At 46.1% G+C, this 20,772-nt stretch overlaps 1 protein-coding gene across 2 annotated transcripts in view; it reads right to left on the bottom strand.

Annotated features, from left to right (window-relative positions):
- The window catches only part of NOX1 (NADPH oxidase 1), an 81,556-nt gene that overhangs the window by 42,498 nt on the left and 18,286 nt on the right, over positions 1 to 20,772 (bottom strand). Inside the window, exons 2-4 of one of the 2 annotated variants that reach the window (XM_069748574.1) lie at positions 17,479 to 17,574; positions 16,273 to 16,383; positions 14,743 to 14,827 (exon numbers count right to left, since the gene is read on the bottom strand). In XM_069748574.1, the coding sequence (XP_069604675.1) occupies positions 14,743 to 14,827; positions 16,273 to 16,383; positions 17,479 to 17,574 (292 nt within the window). The remainder of the gene's footprint in view (positions 1 to 14,742; positions 14,828 to 16,272; positions 16,384 to 17,478; positions 17,575 to 20,772) is intronic. The other variant, XM_069748576.1, reaches the window with a different exon arrangement.

Here is a 20,772-nt window from a genome sequence, read left to right as displayed (position 1 = left end):
TGAACTAGCCACTGCACCCCCTGAATCCTATGCGCTTCTATCCCTCTTCTAACTGCTCGTATGTGCGAACTGTCTCCTAATCTGAACTAGCCACTGCACCACCTGAATCCTATGTGCTTCTATCCCTCTTCTAACTGCTGGTATGTGCGAACTGTCTCCTAATCAGAACTAGCCACTGCACCGCCTGAATCCCATTTGCTTCTATCCATCCTCTAACTGCTGGTATGTGCGACCTGTCTCCTAATCTGAACTAGCCACTGCACCGCCTGAATCCCATGTACTTCTATCCATCTTCTAACTGCTGGTATGTGCGAACTGTCTCCTAATCTGAACTAGCCACTGCACCCCCTGAATCCCATGTGCTTCTATCCCTCTTCTAACTGCTGGTATGTGCGAACTGTCTCCTAATCTGAACTAGCCACTGCACCGCCTGAATCCCATGTGCTTCTATCCATCTTCTAACTGCTGGTATGTGCGAACTGTCTCCTAATCTGAACTAGCCACTGCACCGCCTGAATCCCATGTACTTCTATCCATCTTCTAACTGCTGGTATGTGCGAACTGTCTCCTAATCTGAACTAGCCACTGCACCCCCTGAATCCCATGTGCTTCTATCCCTCTTCTAACTGCTGGTATGTGCGAACTGTCTCCTAATCTGAACTAGCCACTGCACCCCCTGAATCCCATGTGCTTCTATCCATCTTCTAACTGCTGGTATGTGCGAACTGTCTCCTAATCTGAACTAGCCACTGCACCGCCTGAATCCCATGTACTTCTATCCCTCTTCTAACTGCTGGTATGTGCGAACTGTCTCCTAATCTGAACTAGCCACTGCACCGCCTGAATCCCATGTGCTTCTATCCATCTTCTAACTGCTGGTATGTGCGAACTGTCTCCTAATCTGAACTAGCCACTGCACCGCCTGAATCCCATGTACTTCTATCCCTCTTCTAACTGCTGGTATGTGCGAACTGTCTCCTAATCTGAACTAGCCACTGCACCGCCTGAATCCCATGTGCTTCTATCCCTCTTCTAACTGCTGGTATGTGCGAACTGTCTCCTAATCTGAACTAGCCACTGCACCGCCTGAATCCCATGTGCTTCTATCCCTCTTCTAACTGTTGGTATGTGCGAACTGTCTCCTAATCTGAACTAGCCACTGCACCGCCTGAATCCCATGTGCTTCTATCCATCTTCTAACTGCTGGTATGTGCGAACTGTCTCCTAATCTGAACTAGCCACTGCACCGCCTGAATCCCATGTGCTTCTATCCATCTTCTAACTGCTGGTATGTGCGAACTGTCTCCTAATCTGAACTAGCCACTGCACCCCCTGAATCCCATGTGCTTCTATCCATCTTCTAACTGCTGGTATGTGCGAACTGTCTCCTAATCTGAACTAGCCACTGCACCGCCTGAATCCCATGTGCTTCTATCCATCTTCTAACTGCTGGTATGTGCGAACTGTCTCCTAATTTGAACTAGCCACTGCACCGCCTGAATCCCATGTACTTCTATCCATCTTCTAACTGCTGGTATGTGCGAACTGTCTCCTAATCTGAACTAGCCACTGCACCCCCTGAATCCCATGTGCTTCTATCCCTCTTCTAACTGCTGGTATGTGCGAACTGTCTCCTAATCTGAACTAGCCACTGCACCCCCTGAATCCCATGTGCTTCTATCCCTCTTCTAACTGCTGGTATGTGCGAACTGTCTCCTAATCTGAACTAGCCACTGCACCGCCTGAATCCCATGTGCTTCTATCCATCTTCTAACTGCTGGTATGTGCGAACTGTCTCCTAATCTGAACTAGCCACTGCACCGCCTGAATCCCATGTACTTCTATCCATCTTCTAACTGCTGGTATGTGCGAACTGTCTCCTAATCTGAACTAGCCACTGCACCCCCTGAATCCCATGTGCTTCTATCCCTCTTCTAACTGCTGGTATGTGCGAACTGTCTCCTAATCTGAACTAGCCACTGCACCCCCTGAATCCCATGTGCTTCTATCCCTCTTCTAACTGCTGGTATGTGCGAACTGTCTCCTAATCTGAACTAGCCACTGCACCCCCTGAATCCCATGTGCTTCTATCCATCTTCTAACTGCTGGTATGTGCGAACTGTCTCCTAATCTGAACTAGCCACTGCACCGCCTGAATCCCATGTACTTCTATCCATCTTCTAACTGCTGGTATGTGCTAACTGTCTCCTAATCTGAACTAGCCACTGCACCCCCTGAATCCCATGTGCTTCTATCCCTCTTCTAACTGTTGGTATGTGCGAACTGTCTCCTAATCTGAACTAGCCACTGCACCGCCTGAATCCCATGTGCTTCTATCCATCTTCTAACTGCTGGTATGTGCGAACTGTCTACTAATCTGAACTAGCCACTGTACCGCCTGAATCCCATGTACTTCTATCCATCTTCTAACTGCTGGTATGTGCGAACTGTCTCCTAATCTGAACTAGCCACTGCACCCCCTGAATCCCATGTGCTTCTATCCCTCTTCTAACTGCTGGTATGTGCGAACTGTCTCCTAATCTGAACTAGCCACTGCACCCCCTGAATCCCATGTGCTTCTATCCATCTTCTAACTGCTGGTATGTGCGAACTGTCTCCTAATCTGAACTAGCCACTGCACCGCCTGAATCCCATGTACTTCTATCCATCTTCTAACTGCTGGTATGTGCGAACTGTCTCCTAATCTGAACTAGCCACTGCACCCCCTGAATCCCATGTGCTTCTATCCCTCTTCTAACTGCTGGTATGTGCGAACTGTCTCCTAATCTGAACTAGCCACTGCACCGCCTGAATCCCATGTGCTTCTATCCATCTTCTAACTGCTGGTATGTGCGAACTGTCTCCTAATTTGAACAAGCCACTGCACCGCCTGAATCCCATGTGCTTCTATCCATCTTCTAACTGCTGGTATGTGCGAACTGTCTCCTAATCTGAACTAGCCACTGCACCCCCTGAATCCCATGTGCTTCTATCCATCTTCTAACTGCTGGTATGTGCGAACTGTCTCCTAATCTGAACTAGCCACTGCACCGCCTGAATCCCATGTACTTCTGTCCATCTTCTAACTGCTGGTATGTGCGAACTGTCTCCTAATCTGAACTAGCCACTGCACCCCCTGAATCCCATGTGCTTCTATCCCTCTTCTAACTGCTGGTATGTGCGAACTGTCTCCTAATCTGAACTAGCCACTGCACCCCCTGAATCCTATGCGCTTCTATCCCTCTTCTAACTGCTCGTATGTGCGAACTGTCTCCTAATCTGAACTAGCCACTGCACCACCTGAATCCTATGCGCTTCTATCCCTCTTCTAACTGCTGGTATGTGCGAACTGTCTCCTAATCTGAACTAGCCACTACACCCCCTGAATCCCATGTGCTTCTATCCCTCTTCTAACTGCTGGTATGTGCGAACTGTCTCCTAATCTGAACTAGCCACTGCACCGCCTGAATCCTATGCGCTTCTATCCCTCTTCTAACTGCTGGTATGTGCGAACTGTCTCCTAATCTGAACTAGCCACTGCACCCCCTGAATCCCATGCGCTTCTATCCCTCTTCTAACTGCTGGTATGTGCGAACTGTCTCCTAATCTGAACTAGCCACTGCACCCCCTGAATCCTGTGTGCTTCTATCCCTCTTCTAACTGCTGGTATGTGCGAACTGTTTCCTAATCTGAACTAGCCACTGCACCGCCTGAATCCTATGTGCTTCTATCCCTCTTCTAACTGCTGGTATGTGCGAACTGTCTCCTAATCTGAACTAGCCACTGCACCGCCTGAATCCCATGTGCTTCTATCCCTCTTCTAATTGCTGGTATGTGCGAACTGTCTCCTAATCTGAACTAGCCACTGCACCGCCTGAATCCCATGTGCTTCTATCCATCTTCTAACTGCTGGTATGTGCGAACTGTCTCCTAATCTGAACTAGCCACTGCACCGCCTGAATCCCATGTGCTTCTATCCCTCTTCTAACTGCTGGTATGTGCGAACTGTCTCCTAATCTGAACTAGCCACTACACCCCCTGAATCCCATGTGCTTCTATCCCTCTTCTAACTGCTGGTATGTGCGAACTGTCTCCTAATCTGAACTAGCCACTGCACCGCCTGAATCCCATGTGCTTCTATCCCTCTTCTAACTGCTGGTATGTGCAAACTGTCTCCTAATCTGAACTAGCCACTGCACCGCCTGAATCCCATGTGCTTCTATCCCTCTTCTAACTGCTGGTATGTGCGAACTGTCTACTAATCTGAACTAGCCACTGCACCGCCTGAATCCCATGTGCTTCTATCCCTCTTCTAACTGCTGGTATGTGCGAACTGTCTCCTAATCTGAACTAGCCACTGCACCCCCTGAATCCCATGTGCTTCTATCCCTCTTCTAACTGCTGGTATGTGCGAACTGTCTCCTAATCTGAACTAGCCACTGCACCCCCTGAATCCCATGTGCTTCTATCCCTCTTCTAACTGCTGGTATGTGCGAACTGTCTCCTAATCTGAACTAGCCACTGCACCCCCTGAATCCCATGTGCTTCTATCCCTCTTCTAACTGCTGGTATGTGCGAACTGTCTCCTAATCTGAACTAGCCACTGCACCGCCTGAATCCCATGTGCTTCTATCCATCTTCTAACTGCTGGTATGTGCGAACTGTCTCCTAATCTGAACTAGCCACTGCACCGCCTGAATCCCATGTACTTCTATCCATCTTCTAACTGCTGGTATGTGCGAACTGTCTCCTAATCTGAACTAGCCACTGCACCCCCTGAATCCCATGTGCTTCTATCCCTCTTCTAACTGCTGGTATGTGCGAACTGTCTCCTAATCTGAACTAGCCACTGCACCCCCTGAATCCCATGTGCTTCTATCCCTCTTCTAACTGCTGGTATGTGCGAACTGTCTCCTAATCTGAACTAGCCACTGCACCCCCTGAATCCCATGTGCTTCTATCCATCTTCTAACTGCTGGTATGTGCGAACTGTCTCCTAATCTGAACTAGCCACTGCACCGCCTGAATCCCATGTACTTCTATCCATCTTCTAACTGCTGGTATGTGCTAACTGTCTCCTAATCTGAACTAGCCACTGCACCCCCTGAATCCCATGTGCTTCTATCCCTCTTCTAACTGTTGGTATGTGCGAACTGTCTCCTAATCTGAACTAGCCACTGCACCGCCTGAATCCCATGTGCTTCTATCCATCTTCTAACTGCTGGTATGTGCGAACTGTCTACTAATCTGAACTAGCCACTGTACCGCCTGAATCCCATGTACTTCTATCCATCTTCTAACTGCTGGTATGTGCGAACTGTCTCCTAATCTGAACTAGCCACTGCACCCCCTGAATCCCATGTGCTTCTATCCCTCTTCTAACTGCTGGTATGTGCGAACTGTCTCCTAATCTGAACTAGCCACTGCACCCCCTGAATCCCATGTGCTTCTATCCATCTTCTAACTGCTGGTATGTGCGAACTGTCTCCTAATCTGAACTAGCCACTGCACCGCCTGAATCCCATGTACTTCTATCCATCTTCTAACTGCTGGTATGTGCGAACTGTCTCCTAATCTGAACTAGCCACTGCACCCCCTGAATCCCATGTGCTTCTATCCCTCTTCTAACTGCTGGTATGTGCGAACTGTCTCCTAATCTGAACTAGCCACTGCACCGCCTGAATCCCATGTGCTTCTATCCATCTTCTAACTGCTGGTATGTGCGAACTGTCTCCTAATTTGAACAAGCCACTGCACCGCCTGAATCCCATGTGCTTCTATCCATCTTCTAACTGCTGGTATGTGCGAACTGTCTCCTAATCTGAACTAGCCACTGCACCCCCTGAATCCCATGTGCTTCTATCCATCTTCTAACTGCTGGTATGTGCGAACTGTCTCCTAATCTGAACTAGCCACTGCACCGCCTGAATCCCATGTACTTCTGTCCATCTTCTAACTGCTGGTATGTGCGAACTGTCTCCTAATCTGAACTAGCCACTGCACCCCCTGAATCCCATGTGCTTCTATCCCTCTTCTAACTGCTGGTATGTGCGAACTGTCTCCTAATCTGAACTAGCCACTGCACCCCCTGAATCCTATGCGCTTCTATCCCTCTTCTAACTGCTCGTATGTGCGAACTGTCTCCTAATCTGAACTAGCCACTGCACCACCTGAATCCTATGCGCTTCTATCCCTCTTCTAACTGCTGGTATGTGCGAACTGTCTCCTAATCTGAACTAGCCACTACACCCCCTGAATCCCATGTGCTTCTATCCCTCTTCTAACTGCTGGTATGTGCGAACTGTCTCCTAATCTGAACTAGCCACTGCACCGCCTGAATCCTATGCGCTTCTATCCCTCTTCTAACTGCTGGTATGTGCGAACTGTCTCCTAATCTGAACTAGCCACTGCACCCCCTGAATCCCATGCGCTTCTATCCCTCTTCTAACTGCTGGTATGTGCGAACTGTCTCCTAATCTGAACTAGCCACTGCACCCCCTGAATCCTGTGTGCTTCTATCCCTCTTCTAACTGCTGGTATGTGCGAACTGTTTCCTAATCTGAACTAGCCACTGCACCGCCTGAATCCTATGTGCTTCTATCCCTCTTCTAACTGCTGGTATGTGCGAACTGTCTCCTAATCTGAACTAGCCACTGCACCGCCTGAATCCCATGTGCTTCTATCCCTCTTCTAATTGCTGGTATGTGCGAACTGTCTCCTAATCTGAACTAGCCACTGCACCGCCTGAATCCCATGTGCTTCTATCCATCTTCTAACTGCTGGTATGTGCGAACTGTCTCCTAATCTGAACTAGCCACTGCACCGCCTGAATCCCATGTGCTTCTATCCCTCTTCTAACTGCTGGTATGTGCGAACTGTCTCCTAATCTGAACTAGCCACTACACCCCCTGAATCCCATGTGCTTCTATCCCTCTTCTAACTGCTGGTATGTGCGAACTGTCTCCTAATCTGAACTAGCCACTGCACCGCCTGAATCCCATGTGCTTCTATCCCTCTTCTAACTGCTGGTATGTGCAAACTGTCTCCTAATCTGAACTAGCCACTGCACCGCCTGAATCCCATGTGCTTCTATCCCTCTTCTAACTGCTGGTATGTGCGAACTGTCTACTAATCTGAACTAGCCACTGCACCGCCTGAATCCCATGTGCTTCTATCCCTCTTCTAACTGCTGGTATGTGCGAACTGTCTCCTAATCTGAACTAGCCACTGCACCCCCTGAATCCCATGTGCTTCTATCCCTCTTCTAACTGCTGGTATGTGCGAACTGTCTCCTAATCTGAACTAGCCACTGCACCCCCTGAATCCCATGTGCTTCTATCCCTCTTCTAACTGCTGGTATGTGCGAACTGTCTCCTAATCTGAACTAGCCACTGCACCGCCTGAATCCCATGTGCTTCTATCCCTCTTCTAACTGCTGTTATGTGCGAACTGTCTCCTAATCTGAACTAGCCACTGCACCGCCTGAATCGCATGTGCTTCTATCCCTCTTCTAACTGCTGGTATGTGCGAACTGTCTCCTAATCTGAACTAGCCACTGCACCGCCTGAATCCCATGTGCTTCTATCCCTCTTCTAACTGCTGGTATGTGCGAACTGTCTCCTAATCTGAACTAGCCACTGCACCGCCTGAATCCCATGTGCTTCTATCCCTCTTCTAACTGCTGGTATGTGCGAACTGTCTCCTAATCTGAACTAGCCACTGCACCGCCTGAATCCCATGTGCTTCTATCCCTCTTCTAACTGCTGGTATGTGCGAACTGTCTCCTAATCTGAACTAGCCACTGCACCGCCTGAATCCCATGTGCTTCTATCCCTATTCTAACTGCTGGTATGTGCGAACTGTCTCCTAATCTGAACTAGCCACTGCACCGCCTGAATCCCATGTGCTTCTATCCATCTTCTAACTGCTGGTATGTGCGAACTGTCTCCTAATCTGAACTAGCCACTGCACCGCCTAAATCCCATGTGCTTCTATCCATCTTCTAACTGCTGGTATGTGCGAACTGTCTCCTAATCTGAACTAGCCACTGCACCCCCTGAATCCCATGTGCTTCTATCCATCTTCTAACTGCTGGTATATGCGAACTGTCTCCTAATCTGAACTAGCCACTGCACCCCCTGAATCCCATGTGCTTCTATCCATCTTCTAACTGCTGGTATGTGCGAACTGTCTCCTAATCTGAACTAGCCACTGCACCGCCTGAATCCCATGTGCTTCTATCCATCTTCTAACTGCTGGTATGTGCGAACTGTCTCCTAATCTGAACTAGCCACTGCACCGCCTGAATCCCATGCACTTCTATCTATCTTCTAACTGCTGGTATGTGCGAACTGTCTCCTAATCTGAACTAGCCACTGCACCCCCTGAATCCCATGTGCTTCTATCCCTCTTCTAACTGCTGGTATGTGCGAACTGTCTCCTAATCTGAACTAGCCACTGCACCCCCTGAATCCCATGTGCTTCTATCCATCTTCTAACTGCTGGTATGTGCGAACTGTCTCCTAATCTGAACTAGCCACTGCACCGCCTGAATCCCATGTACTTCTATCCATCTTCTAACTGCTGGTATGTGCGAACTGTCTCCTAATCTGAACTAGCCACTGCACCCCCTGAATCCCATGTGCTTCTATCCCTCTTCTAACTGCTGGTATGTGCGAACTGTCTCCTAATCTGAACTAGCCACTGCACCGCCTGAATCCCATGTGCTTCTATCCCTCTTCTAACTGCTGGTATGTGCGAACTGTCTCCTAATCTGAACTAGCCACTGCACCCCCTGAATCCCATGTGCTTCTATCCCTCTTCTAACTGCTGGTATGTGCGAACTGTCTCCTAATCTGAACTAGCCACTGCACCACCTGAATCCCATGTGCTTCTATCCCTCTTCTAACTGCTGGTATGTGCGAACTGTCTCCTAATCTGAACTAGCCACTGCACCGCCTGAATCCCATGTACTTCTATCCCTCTTCTAACTGCTGGTATGTGCGAACTGTCTCCTAATCTGAACTAGCCACTGCACCGCCTGAATCCCATGTGCTTCTATCCCTCTTCTAACTGCTGGTATGTGCGAACTGTCTCCTAATCTGAACTAGCCACTGCACCCCCTGAATCCCATGTGCTTCTATCCCTCTTCTAACTGCTGGTATGTGCGAACTGTCTCCTAATCTGAACTAGCAACTGCACCCCCTGAATCCCATGTGCTTCTATCCCTCTTCTAACTGCTGGTATGTGCGAACTGTCTCCTAATCTGAACTAGCCACTGCACCGCCTGAATCCCATGTACTTCTATCCCTCTTCTGACTGCTGATATGTTGCTGCTTTTTCCCTGATTTTAATTCCATGTATCATACTTCAAGCTTGCTGAATGCATATTGATATGCACATGCTCCTCACACCTAGCTCTCCTGCCATCTTATCCAATCCCCCACCAACCTTGATGCTAATCCAATGTACTATTAACTGCAACCTGTGAATTGCTCCCTGCTGTGAACTGTTCCCCACCTCCTTCCTCCTCCCTCTTCCTCTCTCACCTGGCTTCATTTCATGGACTCTTCAAATGGTATAAGTTGCATGGTGTCGGTGAAATATGGCCTCGGTCAGATGTGACATCATTTGAAGTGACATCTTTTAAGTGTCATCAGAAATATACCAGAAATCGGCCAGACGGTAAGACTAATCACTATCTTCTAAATTTACTTGCCTTTCTTTTCCTCCCCTGCTCTTTAACCATGCTCACATTTTCCCCACTGTTTTTGCTCCACTAATCATCACTTTCCTTCACCGACCTGTTTCCCTTTCTCTGCTTATTCTCACTGCTGGCGACACATCCCCCAATCCTTCCCCTCCCCCGCCTCATTCATCACTAACTCTCACCCTATCCTTCTCACACTATGAGAAACTTTCGCAACCCCTCACACTTAAAACCTGTGCCACTGACCCCCACCCCCCTGCTTCCCCATTCTGGGGCACTTTGGAATGCCTGCTCTGTCTGCAACAAGCTCCACATGGTCCATGATCTCTTCACTTCCCGCAACCTTTCCTTCCTGGCCCTGACTGAGACCTGGCTGACGCCCCCTGACACGGCCTCGCCTGCAGCACTGAGTTACGGTGGCCTCCAATTTACCCACACTCCTCGCTCTGGCAACAGACATGGTGGAGGAGTGGGTATCCTTCTTTCTAAAAACTTCTCCTTCGACCCTATCCAAGCCCCAACCTCCCTTATCCTCCCTTCTTTCGAGGTTCACTCTGTCTGTTTATTATGCTCCCTCCAATTGGCTGTCATATACCGACCACCTGGCTCAGCCACTGACTTCGTCAACCAATCCTCCACCTGGCTCCTTCACTTTCTCTCTGCCGACATCCCCACCATCATCATGGGTGACTTTAATATCCCTACTGACACCCACCAGCCAGCAGCCTCCAAACTACTGGCCCTTGCTTCATCCTTTTGACTCACCCAGTGGTCGTCCACAGCTACCCACACAGATGCACATACACTAGTCCTCATCTTCACCCGCCATTGTTCCTTATCTAAGCTCACAACCTCTCCTTTCCTGCTATCTGACCACCATCTACTCACCTTCTCATCCCTGTCCTCCTCACCTGCCCCCCAGATGCAGCCATTACCACATCCTCGCAAAATCCTCGCAAACCTAGACAACCTCCAATCTGGCTTCCGTCCCCACCACTCCACCGAAACTGCCCTGACAAAAATTACTAATGACTTAGTCACAGCCAAAGATAACAGACAGTTCTCCATCCTCCTCCTTGACCGGTCCTCTGCTTTCGACACAGTCAATCACTGCCTACTGCTACAGATTATTTCTTCCCTTGGCATCAAAGACCTTGCCCTGTCCTGGATTGCCTCATACCTATCCAACTGCACATTTAGCATTTCCCACTCCCACACTACCTCCTCATCCCACCCTCTCTCTGTTGGAGTCCCTCAAGGCTCTGTCCTAGGGCCCCTACTTTTTTCCATCTATACCCTTGGCCTAGGACAACTCATAACGTCCCATGGCTTCCAGTATCACCTGTATGCAGACGACACTCAGATCTACCTCTCTGGCCCAGATGTCACCTCCCTGCTGTCCAGAATCCCGAAGTGTCTGTCAGCCATATCCTCCTTCTTCACCTCTCGCTTCCTAAAACTCAATGTAGACAAAACCGCAATCATCATCTTTCCCCCACCTCACGTATGCCCCCTACCCGATCTATCTATTATGGTAAACAGCATCATTCTCTCTCCTGCACCTGAAATCCGCTGCCTCGGGGTAACTCTCGACTCTGCCCTGTCTTTCAAACCTCACGTCCAAGCTCTTGCCACCTCCTGTCGCCTCCAACTCAAAAATATTGCCAGAATCCGTTCTTTCCTCAGCCCACAATCTACCAAAACTCTTGTGCATGCTCTCATCATCTCTCGCCTCGATTACTGCAACACCCTCCTCTGTGGCCTCCCAGCTAACTCTCTTGCACCACTCCAGTCTGTCCTCAACTCTGCTGCCCGGCTAATCCATCTTTCTCCTCGCTACTCCCCTGCTTCTCGCCTCTGCAAATCCCTCCACTGGCTCCCAATTCCCCAACAAATCCAGTTCAAACTACTAACACTGATCTACAAAGCCATCCACAACCTGTCCCCTCCCAATATCTTCCCTCACATAATCTTCAATCCTCCCAAGACCTCCTACTCTCCTCCACACTTATTCGCTCCTCACACAACCGCCTCCAAGATTTCTCCCAACTATCTCCCATCCTCTGGAATTCCATGCCTCAACACGTCCGATTATCCACCACCCTCGGATCCTTCAGACGGAACCTGAAAACCCATCTCTTCAGGAAAGCCTACAGCCTACAATAACCCTGCCTCCGCCTCACCGCCGCCAGAGCCGCCGCCAGAGCCGCCGCCTCACCCCTACCTTCTGTCTCTTCCCCTCTATCCCATAGAATGTAAGTCCGCAAGGACAGGGTCCTCTCCCCTCTGTACCAGTCTGTCACTGTAAACCTGTTTACTGTAAACGATATCTATAACTCTGTATGTAACCCCTTTCTCATGTCCAGCATCATGGAATTAATGGTGCTATATAAATAAATAATAATAATAATAATACTGTTATAGAAAACATCAATAGTATGTAAAATGTGACTCTTCAAAGAGTTGGGCCTGAAAAAAAGATACAAGGATCACGGGAAAGACAGAATAAAGAATAGGGCGCAGTGAGAATGACCCGAAAAGAAATAGTGTAGGAAAATATAAATAGAAAAATGAAAATAAAATATGCAGCAAATGTAAAGATATGAATGATAATACGACAGTAATTCATCAAAATCATCGATTCATAATACAGGATCAAATTACAACAAAAATCACCAAATCTCTATCATTTTTGGAAATATCACCTTTCTTTATAATGCAACAATCGTTAATACTGTCACACCATACAAAAGTCACTATCGTGTAAACTTCCTAAGAATAAAGGACTGAGAAGTATTATGTGTAAGTAATGGTGGTACAAGTAGTGTTATTGTATCCAGCACAAGGGAAGGCGCTGAGAGAAGGTTGTGAGGTGAGAGGTGTGTGGAATGTGGATGTGAGAGCGTGGAAGTATGCGAAATATTCACCCAAATGTGCACAAGAATTACATGAAAAGGAGCGACAATGACAATGTGTGGGGGCGAACATGCCAGTGACAAGAGAACGCCAAAAATGAGAGAGGTTAAAGATGGTGGCACAAGAATAAAAGAAATGTGGAAATGAAGTAATGGGACGGGGTTATCGAAATCCTGGTGGATATGCGACAATCACCATAGCAGAAGTAGAATACCTGGTTAACATGGCTGAGCGTAAATGGCCCGATCTTGCACTGTTTAACGAGTAGTAATGAGTAAATGTACGGATAAGGTGTTATCCAAGCATGCGCATGTGCTAACCGGGTGTTTTCGGCTAATTTTATTTTTTTTCAAGAACTGCGCAATATCAGTGGAAAAATTAATGTTTATGTTTTTATCATTTTCTTTCACCACTGAAATGCATTTTAAAATTTGTTCAAGTTTCCATAACTATTATTTTATATATTATTATTATTATTTATTATAATAGCGCCATTTATTCCATGGCACTTTACATGTGAGGAGGGGTATACATAATAAAAACAAGTACAATAATCTTAAACAATACAAGTCATGACTGGGGCATGAGGAGAGAGGACCCTGCTCACAATCTACAAGGGATGGGTGAGGATACCGTAGGTGAGGATAGAGCTGGTCATGCAGCAGTTTGGTCTATGGGTGGTTGCTGCAGGTTGTAGGCTTGTCGGAAGAGGTAGGTCTTCAGGTTCTTTTTGAAGGTTTCGATGGTAGGCGAGAGTCTGATATGTTGTGGTAGAGAGTTCCAGAGTAGGGATGATGCGCGAGAGAAATCTTCTATGGGATTGTGGGAAGAGGAGATAAGAGGGGAGTAGAGAAGGAGGTCTTGTGAGGATCAGAGGTTGCGTGCAGGAAAGTATCGGGAGACGAGGTCACAGATGTATGGAGGAGACAGGTTGTGGATGGCTTTGTGCGTCATGGTTAGGCTTTTGTACTGGAGTCTCAGGGCAATGGGGAGCCAGTGAAGGGATTGACAGAGGGGAGAGGCCGGGGAATAGTGGGGGGACAGGTGGATTAGTCGGGCAGCAGAGTTTAGAATAGATTGGAGGGGTGCAAGAGTGTTCGAGGGGAGGCCACAGAGCAGGAGGTTGCAGTAGTAGAGGCGGGAGATGATGAGGGCATGGACTAGGGTTTTTGCAGATTCTTGGTTCAGGAATGTATGGATCCGGGAAATATTTTTGAGTTGAAGTCGGCAGGAAGTGGAAAGGGCTTGGATATGTGGTTTGAAGGAGAGATCAGCGTCAAGGATTACCCCGAGGCAGCGAGCTTGTGGGACTGGGGAGAGCAAGCAGCCATTTACTGTAATGGATAGGTCCCTTGGAGGGTCGCGTGAGATGGGGAAAGATGATGAATTCTGTTTTGTCCATATTAAGTTTTAGAAATCTAGCGGAGAAGAAGGATGAAATAGTGGACAGACATTGAGGGATTCTGGTTAGTAGGGTGGTGATATCTGGTCCAGAGATGTAGATCAGTGTGTCATCGGCATAGAGATGATACTGAAAGCCATGAAATTCTATGAGCTGTCCCAGGCCAAAGTTGTAAATGGAGAAGAGCAGGGGCCCTAGAACTGAACCTTGCGGGACTCCGACAGACAGGGGGCGAGGTGAGGAGGTGGTGTGTGAGTGGGAGACGCTGAATGTTTGGTCAGTTAGGTATGACGAGATCCAAGATAGGGCCAAGTCTGTGATGCCAAGGGATGAGAGGGTCTGTAATAATAGGGAATGGTCCACTGTGTCAAAGGCAGAGGACCGGTCCAGGAGGAGGAGGACAGAGTAGTGTCGCTTGGCCTTGAAGGACATGTTTTTTTTCAATGATGGCAATGCTAGTAACAACCATTGAGAATGGCAGCAGCTTCTTTTAATTTATTTTTATTTTTTCCTGCTTTTCATTCTTTTACTTTCTTTATCTATTTAATTTTCATTTTTCTCACATTTTCTGCACCCCGTGGGACAATCCAACATGTAAATAAATATATATTTTTAACTGTTTCCTTCTGTAACTGAGGCTGGTATGTCAGCCCACAGGTTCATTTTTTAAGGAAACAGTGAAAAGAAAAAAAATATAAAAAGAATAAAATGTTACCTGTCATTAAGGCGATTGTGTAACCCAGAATCTTGTGAAAGGCCAGATTGTGATCAAGCTGTTTCCTAACTGAGCGCCGACAACACTGTAAGAAAACATATCTCAATTATTTACATAAATGATAAACATTTTATATGTAGATCAATTATGTGGTTATTCAGCACAGAATTATAGACCTAAAATTAATTATTCTTAATCTGACCACATTGCTTTAATAGGGACTTTTTGACTGTCTCTTGTTTCAGTCTGTGGAGTGATCCAGGATTCACATCCTACATGTTGTGGTTCTATAGTGTCTTGTTTTTTAGCAATGATTATTAGAAAATCAACATTAGAAAATCTCACTACATTTGCATATGCAAATACGCCCTTTTTCACAGCTGCCTGAATTTTACCTGGCAGAAATTGGTGGAGAAGACGGTAGTTGTACACAAACCTAACAAAAGTGAACTGAAGAACACTGTCCACGAGGAAAGGGCACCAGGAAGCTGGTGTCTGGCTACGCATCACTTTTACAGCAGGTCATAACAGCTAGCAGTCCCTTACTAAGTAATAAAGATACTTGTCATAAAGGGGTTGAATAATTCTATAATCAATAAAAGTGGCACTTCATGATGGATTTCGCAAAACCCGTTTCAATTTTAGTTGTGTCACTTAGTTTAAATTATTATTGTTTAATTGGATTATTGGAAACAAGAGGAAGTTAGTAAATTTTGCTAATAAATCGAATGTACAATAGCTGTTGAAATAAATAAATATCACAACTGTAAATCCTGCTTGTAATTTGATATCTATTTGTCTAAAGAAGATTGGTCTCCTGCACAAAAAATTAAATGTTTTATAAAAATCCCCGAGTTCCGCTGATTCTACCTCTTTTTTCCGTTTTGCGCTGCGTCACTCCATTGCAAAGATATTCACATTTGTTGCTTTTGAAGAGCGGTATGTGAAATCTCTTCTTGCGATGAAACTTGGCGTTTCTTCAGAGTCTTCTCTGGGGCGTGTGCTTTAACTTCTATGATGACAATCACAGCTCGGCATTGTCTGAGACTACTATACTGTTGAACTGTGATTGTCAGCATCTGGGAGGGAAGGCTGACAGCGCACAACCCAGAGAAGACTCTGAAGAAACGCCCAGTTGGACTGCAAGCAGAGATTTTGCATATTGAGCTTCAGAAGAAACAAATGTTAATATCTCTGCAATGGAGCGACGCAGCACAAAACGGTAAAGAGCGGCAGAATCAGGGAAGCTCAGGGATCTTTACATGATATTTATCTCAATTTTTTTTTACAAGCAACAGTTCGTTCTTTAAGGAATTATAAGGAATACTCAATTTTCTATTCACCCACATCTGTTTAAGGAGATTATAGGGTATACTTTTTTCTCTATTTATCCCTCCTCTACCCAGAATATGTTATGATACCTAGCATTTGTGAAGTTTTCCTTTTCCTTTTTTATTATTGGTTCTCTATTTTTTATTACCAAGCAAATGTCAATTGGGTTAAAATGTTATCCCTAATTGGTTCACTTACTGAACAGGTTCCACGTAAAAAGGACAGAAGGTTTCGACAGACGGGTAACAAAATTAACAAGCAGTTAAAATTAAGGCAAGCAGCAGATCCTCGGGCCCAGGCGAGAGCCGGCTGAAAGGAAACAGAAAACGATAGAAGATCAGTTTAAACAGATACCTACAGTTCAGGTAAATTGTGAATCGCAAATACTATGGCCCCAATTCATCATTGTTTTTCTGTAGTTTACTCAGGATTAGTGGCTTTTGTATTTGCATCTGTTTTGCATCACTTTTTAAGTTGTCTTCCCCTTTTAAGTCTTTTTTTTTCTTTTAAATTTCATGACAACTTTGACTATCCAGTAGTTTTAGAGTATATGCACATCTTTTTTGACGAGGATTTCCTAGGCGAAGCCATTTCAGAGCAAAACTGGCGGTCGTTTTCCTGAAGAGGCTTCGCCGGCAATTTTGCCGTTGTTTTTGCTTTAGATTTGCCGGCGTCTTTTTTTTTACATTTTAAACCTTCGTAGCCGAAGCCGCCTGAAAAATGAACATTCGGTTTCCGAACCCTGAAGCAATAAAAGACTGAGCATGCGCACAGCAATATCACTTTTACATTGCTGTGCATTATGTTTACTTTTTGCGACTGTTCCTCAGGTGGGTTCCACGTGGAAAAAACCCTAAAAATGGCTGTCTGATCATTTGTGAAAATATCTCTGCCTAAAATAAAAATGAGCATTTTACGAGTCCTCACGGAGCTGGACTCATAAAATTCATAGGGATTATACAATCATTCTAACAAAGCTTTCCAAAGTAGGTACACAAGTCTCCATCTAAGAGATCTATGTAATAATCTATGCAGTTTGGATTGTGAAATTGATTATTATATTTTATTTTTTTGCTACTTTTTAAACCTAAAAATATTAAATAGAAGAAAGTTGAGCCATGCTCCATTACATTTGTCATATTACAGAGGCTTCTAGGTGACAATGTCTTCCACATTGGACACACAGTGGAGCATGGTGGCATACAGAGTCCATGGGACTGATATGTGACAGATAACCATGTCAGAAGTTTCCTATGGGATCACATATAACAAGCTTTGGGTCACCAGTATACAGTAATCGATGTGCTACATTTCTGTAATACACATAGTATTGATGAATACTATAATGTAAAGCACTGCGGAATATGTTGGCGCTATATAAATAAAATTATTATTATTACTTACTCCCAATAGAACTCTCGTATAGGCAAATTGTTTCTGGTTTTGAAAAAACATGAAGTAATAAACAAATAGAAAAATGTTTAGTCCAAGCCAGGCAATCTGAAAAAAATCAAGAAAAGATTTTTAGATAAAGGTGAAGATATAAAAATATCATATGGTGTAAAAATGAAACAAAACATAACAAAAGAAAAATATAGAACACAAAAATTTCCAGTTACAGATATTTTTAGAAGGAAACTGCAGTTTAAAACCAACTGTGGATATAAGTGTAAAATAGATCATTACCAAAATACAAGAAATGAGTGGAAAACCCGACACTAAACACTTTCAGGGAGTGATCTGCTATACAATTGTCTAAGGGTCACTTCCATCTGTCTGTCTGTCTGTCACGGATATTCATTTGTCGCGGCCTCTGTCTGTCATGAAAATCCAAGTCGCTGATTGGTCGTGGCAAAACGCCCACGACCATTGCCACGACCAATCAGCGACAGGCACAGTCCGGCGGCAACACGGCCGCTCCTTCCTCCCCGCAGTCAGTGCCCGCTCCATACTCCCCTCCAGTCAGCGCTCACACAGGGTTAATCCCAGCGTTAATGGACTGCGGTGTAACGCACTCCATTAACGCAGCTATTAACCCTGTGTGACCAACTTTTTACTATTGATGCTGCATCTGCAGCATCAATAGTAAAAATATCTAATGTTACAAATAATAATAATAAACAAAAAAACGTTATTCTCACCCTCCGACGTGCGCCCTGTCCTCGGCAGTGCAAGCGGCAGGTTCCGGTGCCAAGGATGCTATGCGAGAAGGACCTGCTTGACGTCACGGTCATGTGACCGCGACGTCATCACAGGTCCTACGCTCTTACCAACCCTGGGACCGGAAGCTGCCGCGTGCACCGCACACAGGCGACAGGACTACAAGGGGCCCTCGGAAGGTGAGTATATGTTTATTTTTTATTTTAATTCTTTTTTAACCTGTTACATACGTGGCTGGGCAATATACTATGTGGCTGGGCAATATACTATGTGACTGGGCAGTATACTACGTGTCTGTGCTGTATACTACGTCGCTGTACAATATACTACGTCGCTGTGCAATATACTACGTGGCTGGGCAATATACTACGTGACTGGGCAATATACTACGTGACTGGGCAATATACTACGTGACTGTGCAATATACTACGTGACTGGGCAATATACTACGTGACTGGGCAATATACTACGTCGCTGGGCAATATACTACGTGACTGGGCAATATACTACGTGGCTGGGCAATATACTATGTAGCTGGGCAATATACTACGTCGCTGGGCAATATACTACGTAGCTGGGCAATATAGTACATGACTGGGCAATATACTACGTGGCTGGGCAATATACTACGTGACTGGGCAATATACTATGTGACTGGCCAATATACTACGTGACAGGGCAGTATACTACGTGTCTGTGCTGTATACTACGTCGCTGTGCAATATACTACGTTGCTGTGCAATATGCTACATGGCTGGGCAATATACTACGTGACTGGGCAATATACTACGTCGCTCGGCAATATACTACGTGGCTGGGCAATATACTACGTCGCTGGGCAATATACTACATAGCTGGGCAATATAGTACGTGACTAGGCAGTATACTACTTGGCTGGGCAATATACTACGTGGTTGGGCAATATAGTACGTGACTGGGCAATATACTACGTGGCTGGGCAATATACTACGTGGTTGGGCAATATAGTACGTGACTGGGCAATATACTATGTGACTCGGCAATATAGTACGTGACTGGGAAATATGCTACGTGGCTGGGCAATATACTACGATACTGGGCAATATACTACGTGACTGGGCAATATACTACGTGACTGGGCAATATACTATGTGACTGGCCAATATACTACGTGACAGGGCAGTATACTACGTGTCTGTGCTGTATACTATGTCGTTGTGCAATATACTACGTCGCTGTGCAATATACTACATGGCTGGGCAATATACTACGTGACTGGGCAATATACTACGTCGCTCGGCAATATACCACGTGGCTGGGCAATATACTACGTCGCTGGGCAATATACTACGTGGCTGGGCAATATAGTACGTGACTAGGCAGTATACTACGTGGCTGGGCAATATACTACGTGGTTGGGCAATATAGTACGTGACTGGGCAATATACTACATGGCTGGGCAATATACTACGTGGTTGGGCAATATAGTACGTGACTGGGCAATATACTACGTGACTCGGCAATATAGTACATGACTGGGAAATATACTACGTGGCTGGGCAATATACTACGATACTGGGCAATATACTACGTGACTGGGCAATATACTACGTGACTGGGCAATATAGTTCGTGACTGGGCAATATACTACGTGGCTGGGCAATATACTACGTGGCTGGGCAATATGCTACGTGGCTGGGCAAAATATACTACGTGATTGGGCAATATACCACGTGGGCTGTGCAATATACTACGTGACTGGGCAATATACTACGTGACTGGGCAATATATTATGTGACTGGGCAATATACTACGTGACGGGGCAATATACTATGTGGCTGGGCAATATACTACGTGACTGGGCAATATACTACGTGACTGGGCAATATACTACATGACTCGGCAATATAGTACGTGACTGGGCAATATACTACGTGGCTGGGCAATATACTACGTGGCTGGGCAATATACTACGTGGCTGGGCAATATACTACGTGGCTGTGCAATATACTACGTGGACATGCATATTCTAGAATACCCGATGCGTTAGAATTAGGCCACCATCTAGTACTAAATATTACTGTTGTGATCACAGGTATATGTTATATAACTAAAGTTCAACGGTGGTGATATATAAAAGACAAAGTTCTATACTTTCCTCTATGTCAGATTAGTAACCCCTATGTCAGGTTCATATTCTGTATACTGATCACAGACTGAGACTATCACTGCCATTTTCAGTGTGGTTCACAGGGGCAGGCTGGGCCGGGTTGCAGGAATGCATATGCCCCCCGGGCCGGTGTGTAAGCAGCTGCTGAGGGCCGCTGGAGGACCTGCACTGCAGTGTGTGATGAGCAGGAACAGGAGGGTGGGACATGCAGCCTGCACCTGTGGCTGGAGCCATGGCCGGCTTTAGTAATGTGCAGGCTGCGGTGAGTGGGGGCAGCTCCTGGCACACAGAAGAGGAGGATGGGTGCAATACTTACATAGTGATCGCACGCAGCCTCCTCCTCTTCTGTGTGCACTGTGCAGATCTGTCTCTGATGTCCGATCTGCCAG

The sequence above is a fragment of the Ranitomeya imitator genome, chromosome 2 (genome assembly GCF_032444005.1).
Source record: "Ranitomeya imitator isolate aRanImi1 chromosome 2, aRanImi1.pri, whole genome shotgun sequence".
NCBI classification, from domain to species: domain Eukaryota; kingdom Metazoa; phylum Chordata; class Amphibia; order Anura; family Dendrobatidae; genus Ranitomeya; species Ranitomeya imitator.
Note: the sequence above shows the minus strand (reverse complement) of the source record. Positions and strands in the feature narration are given on the sequence as shown.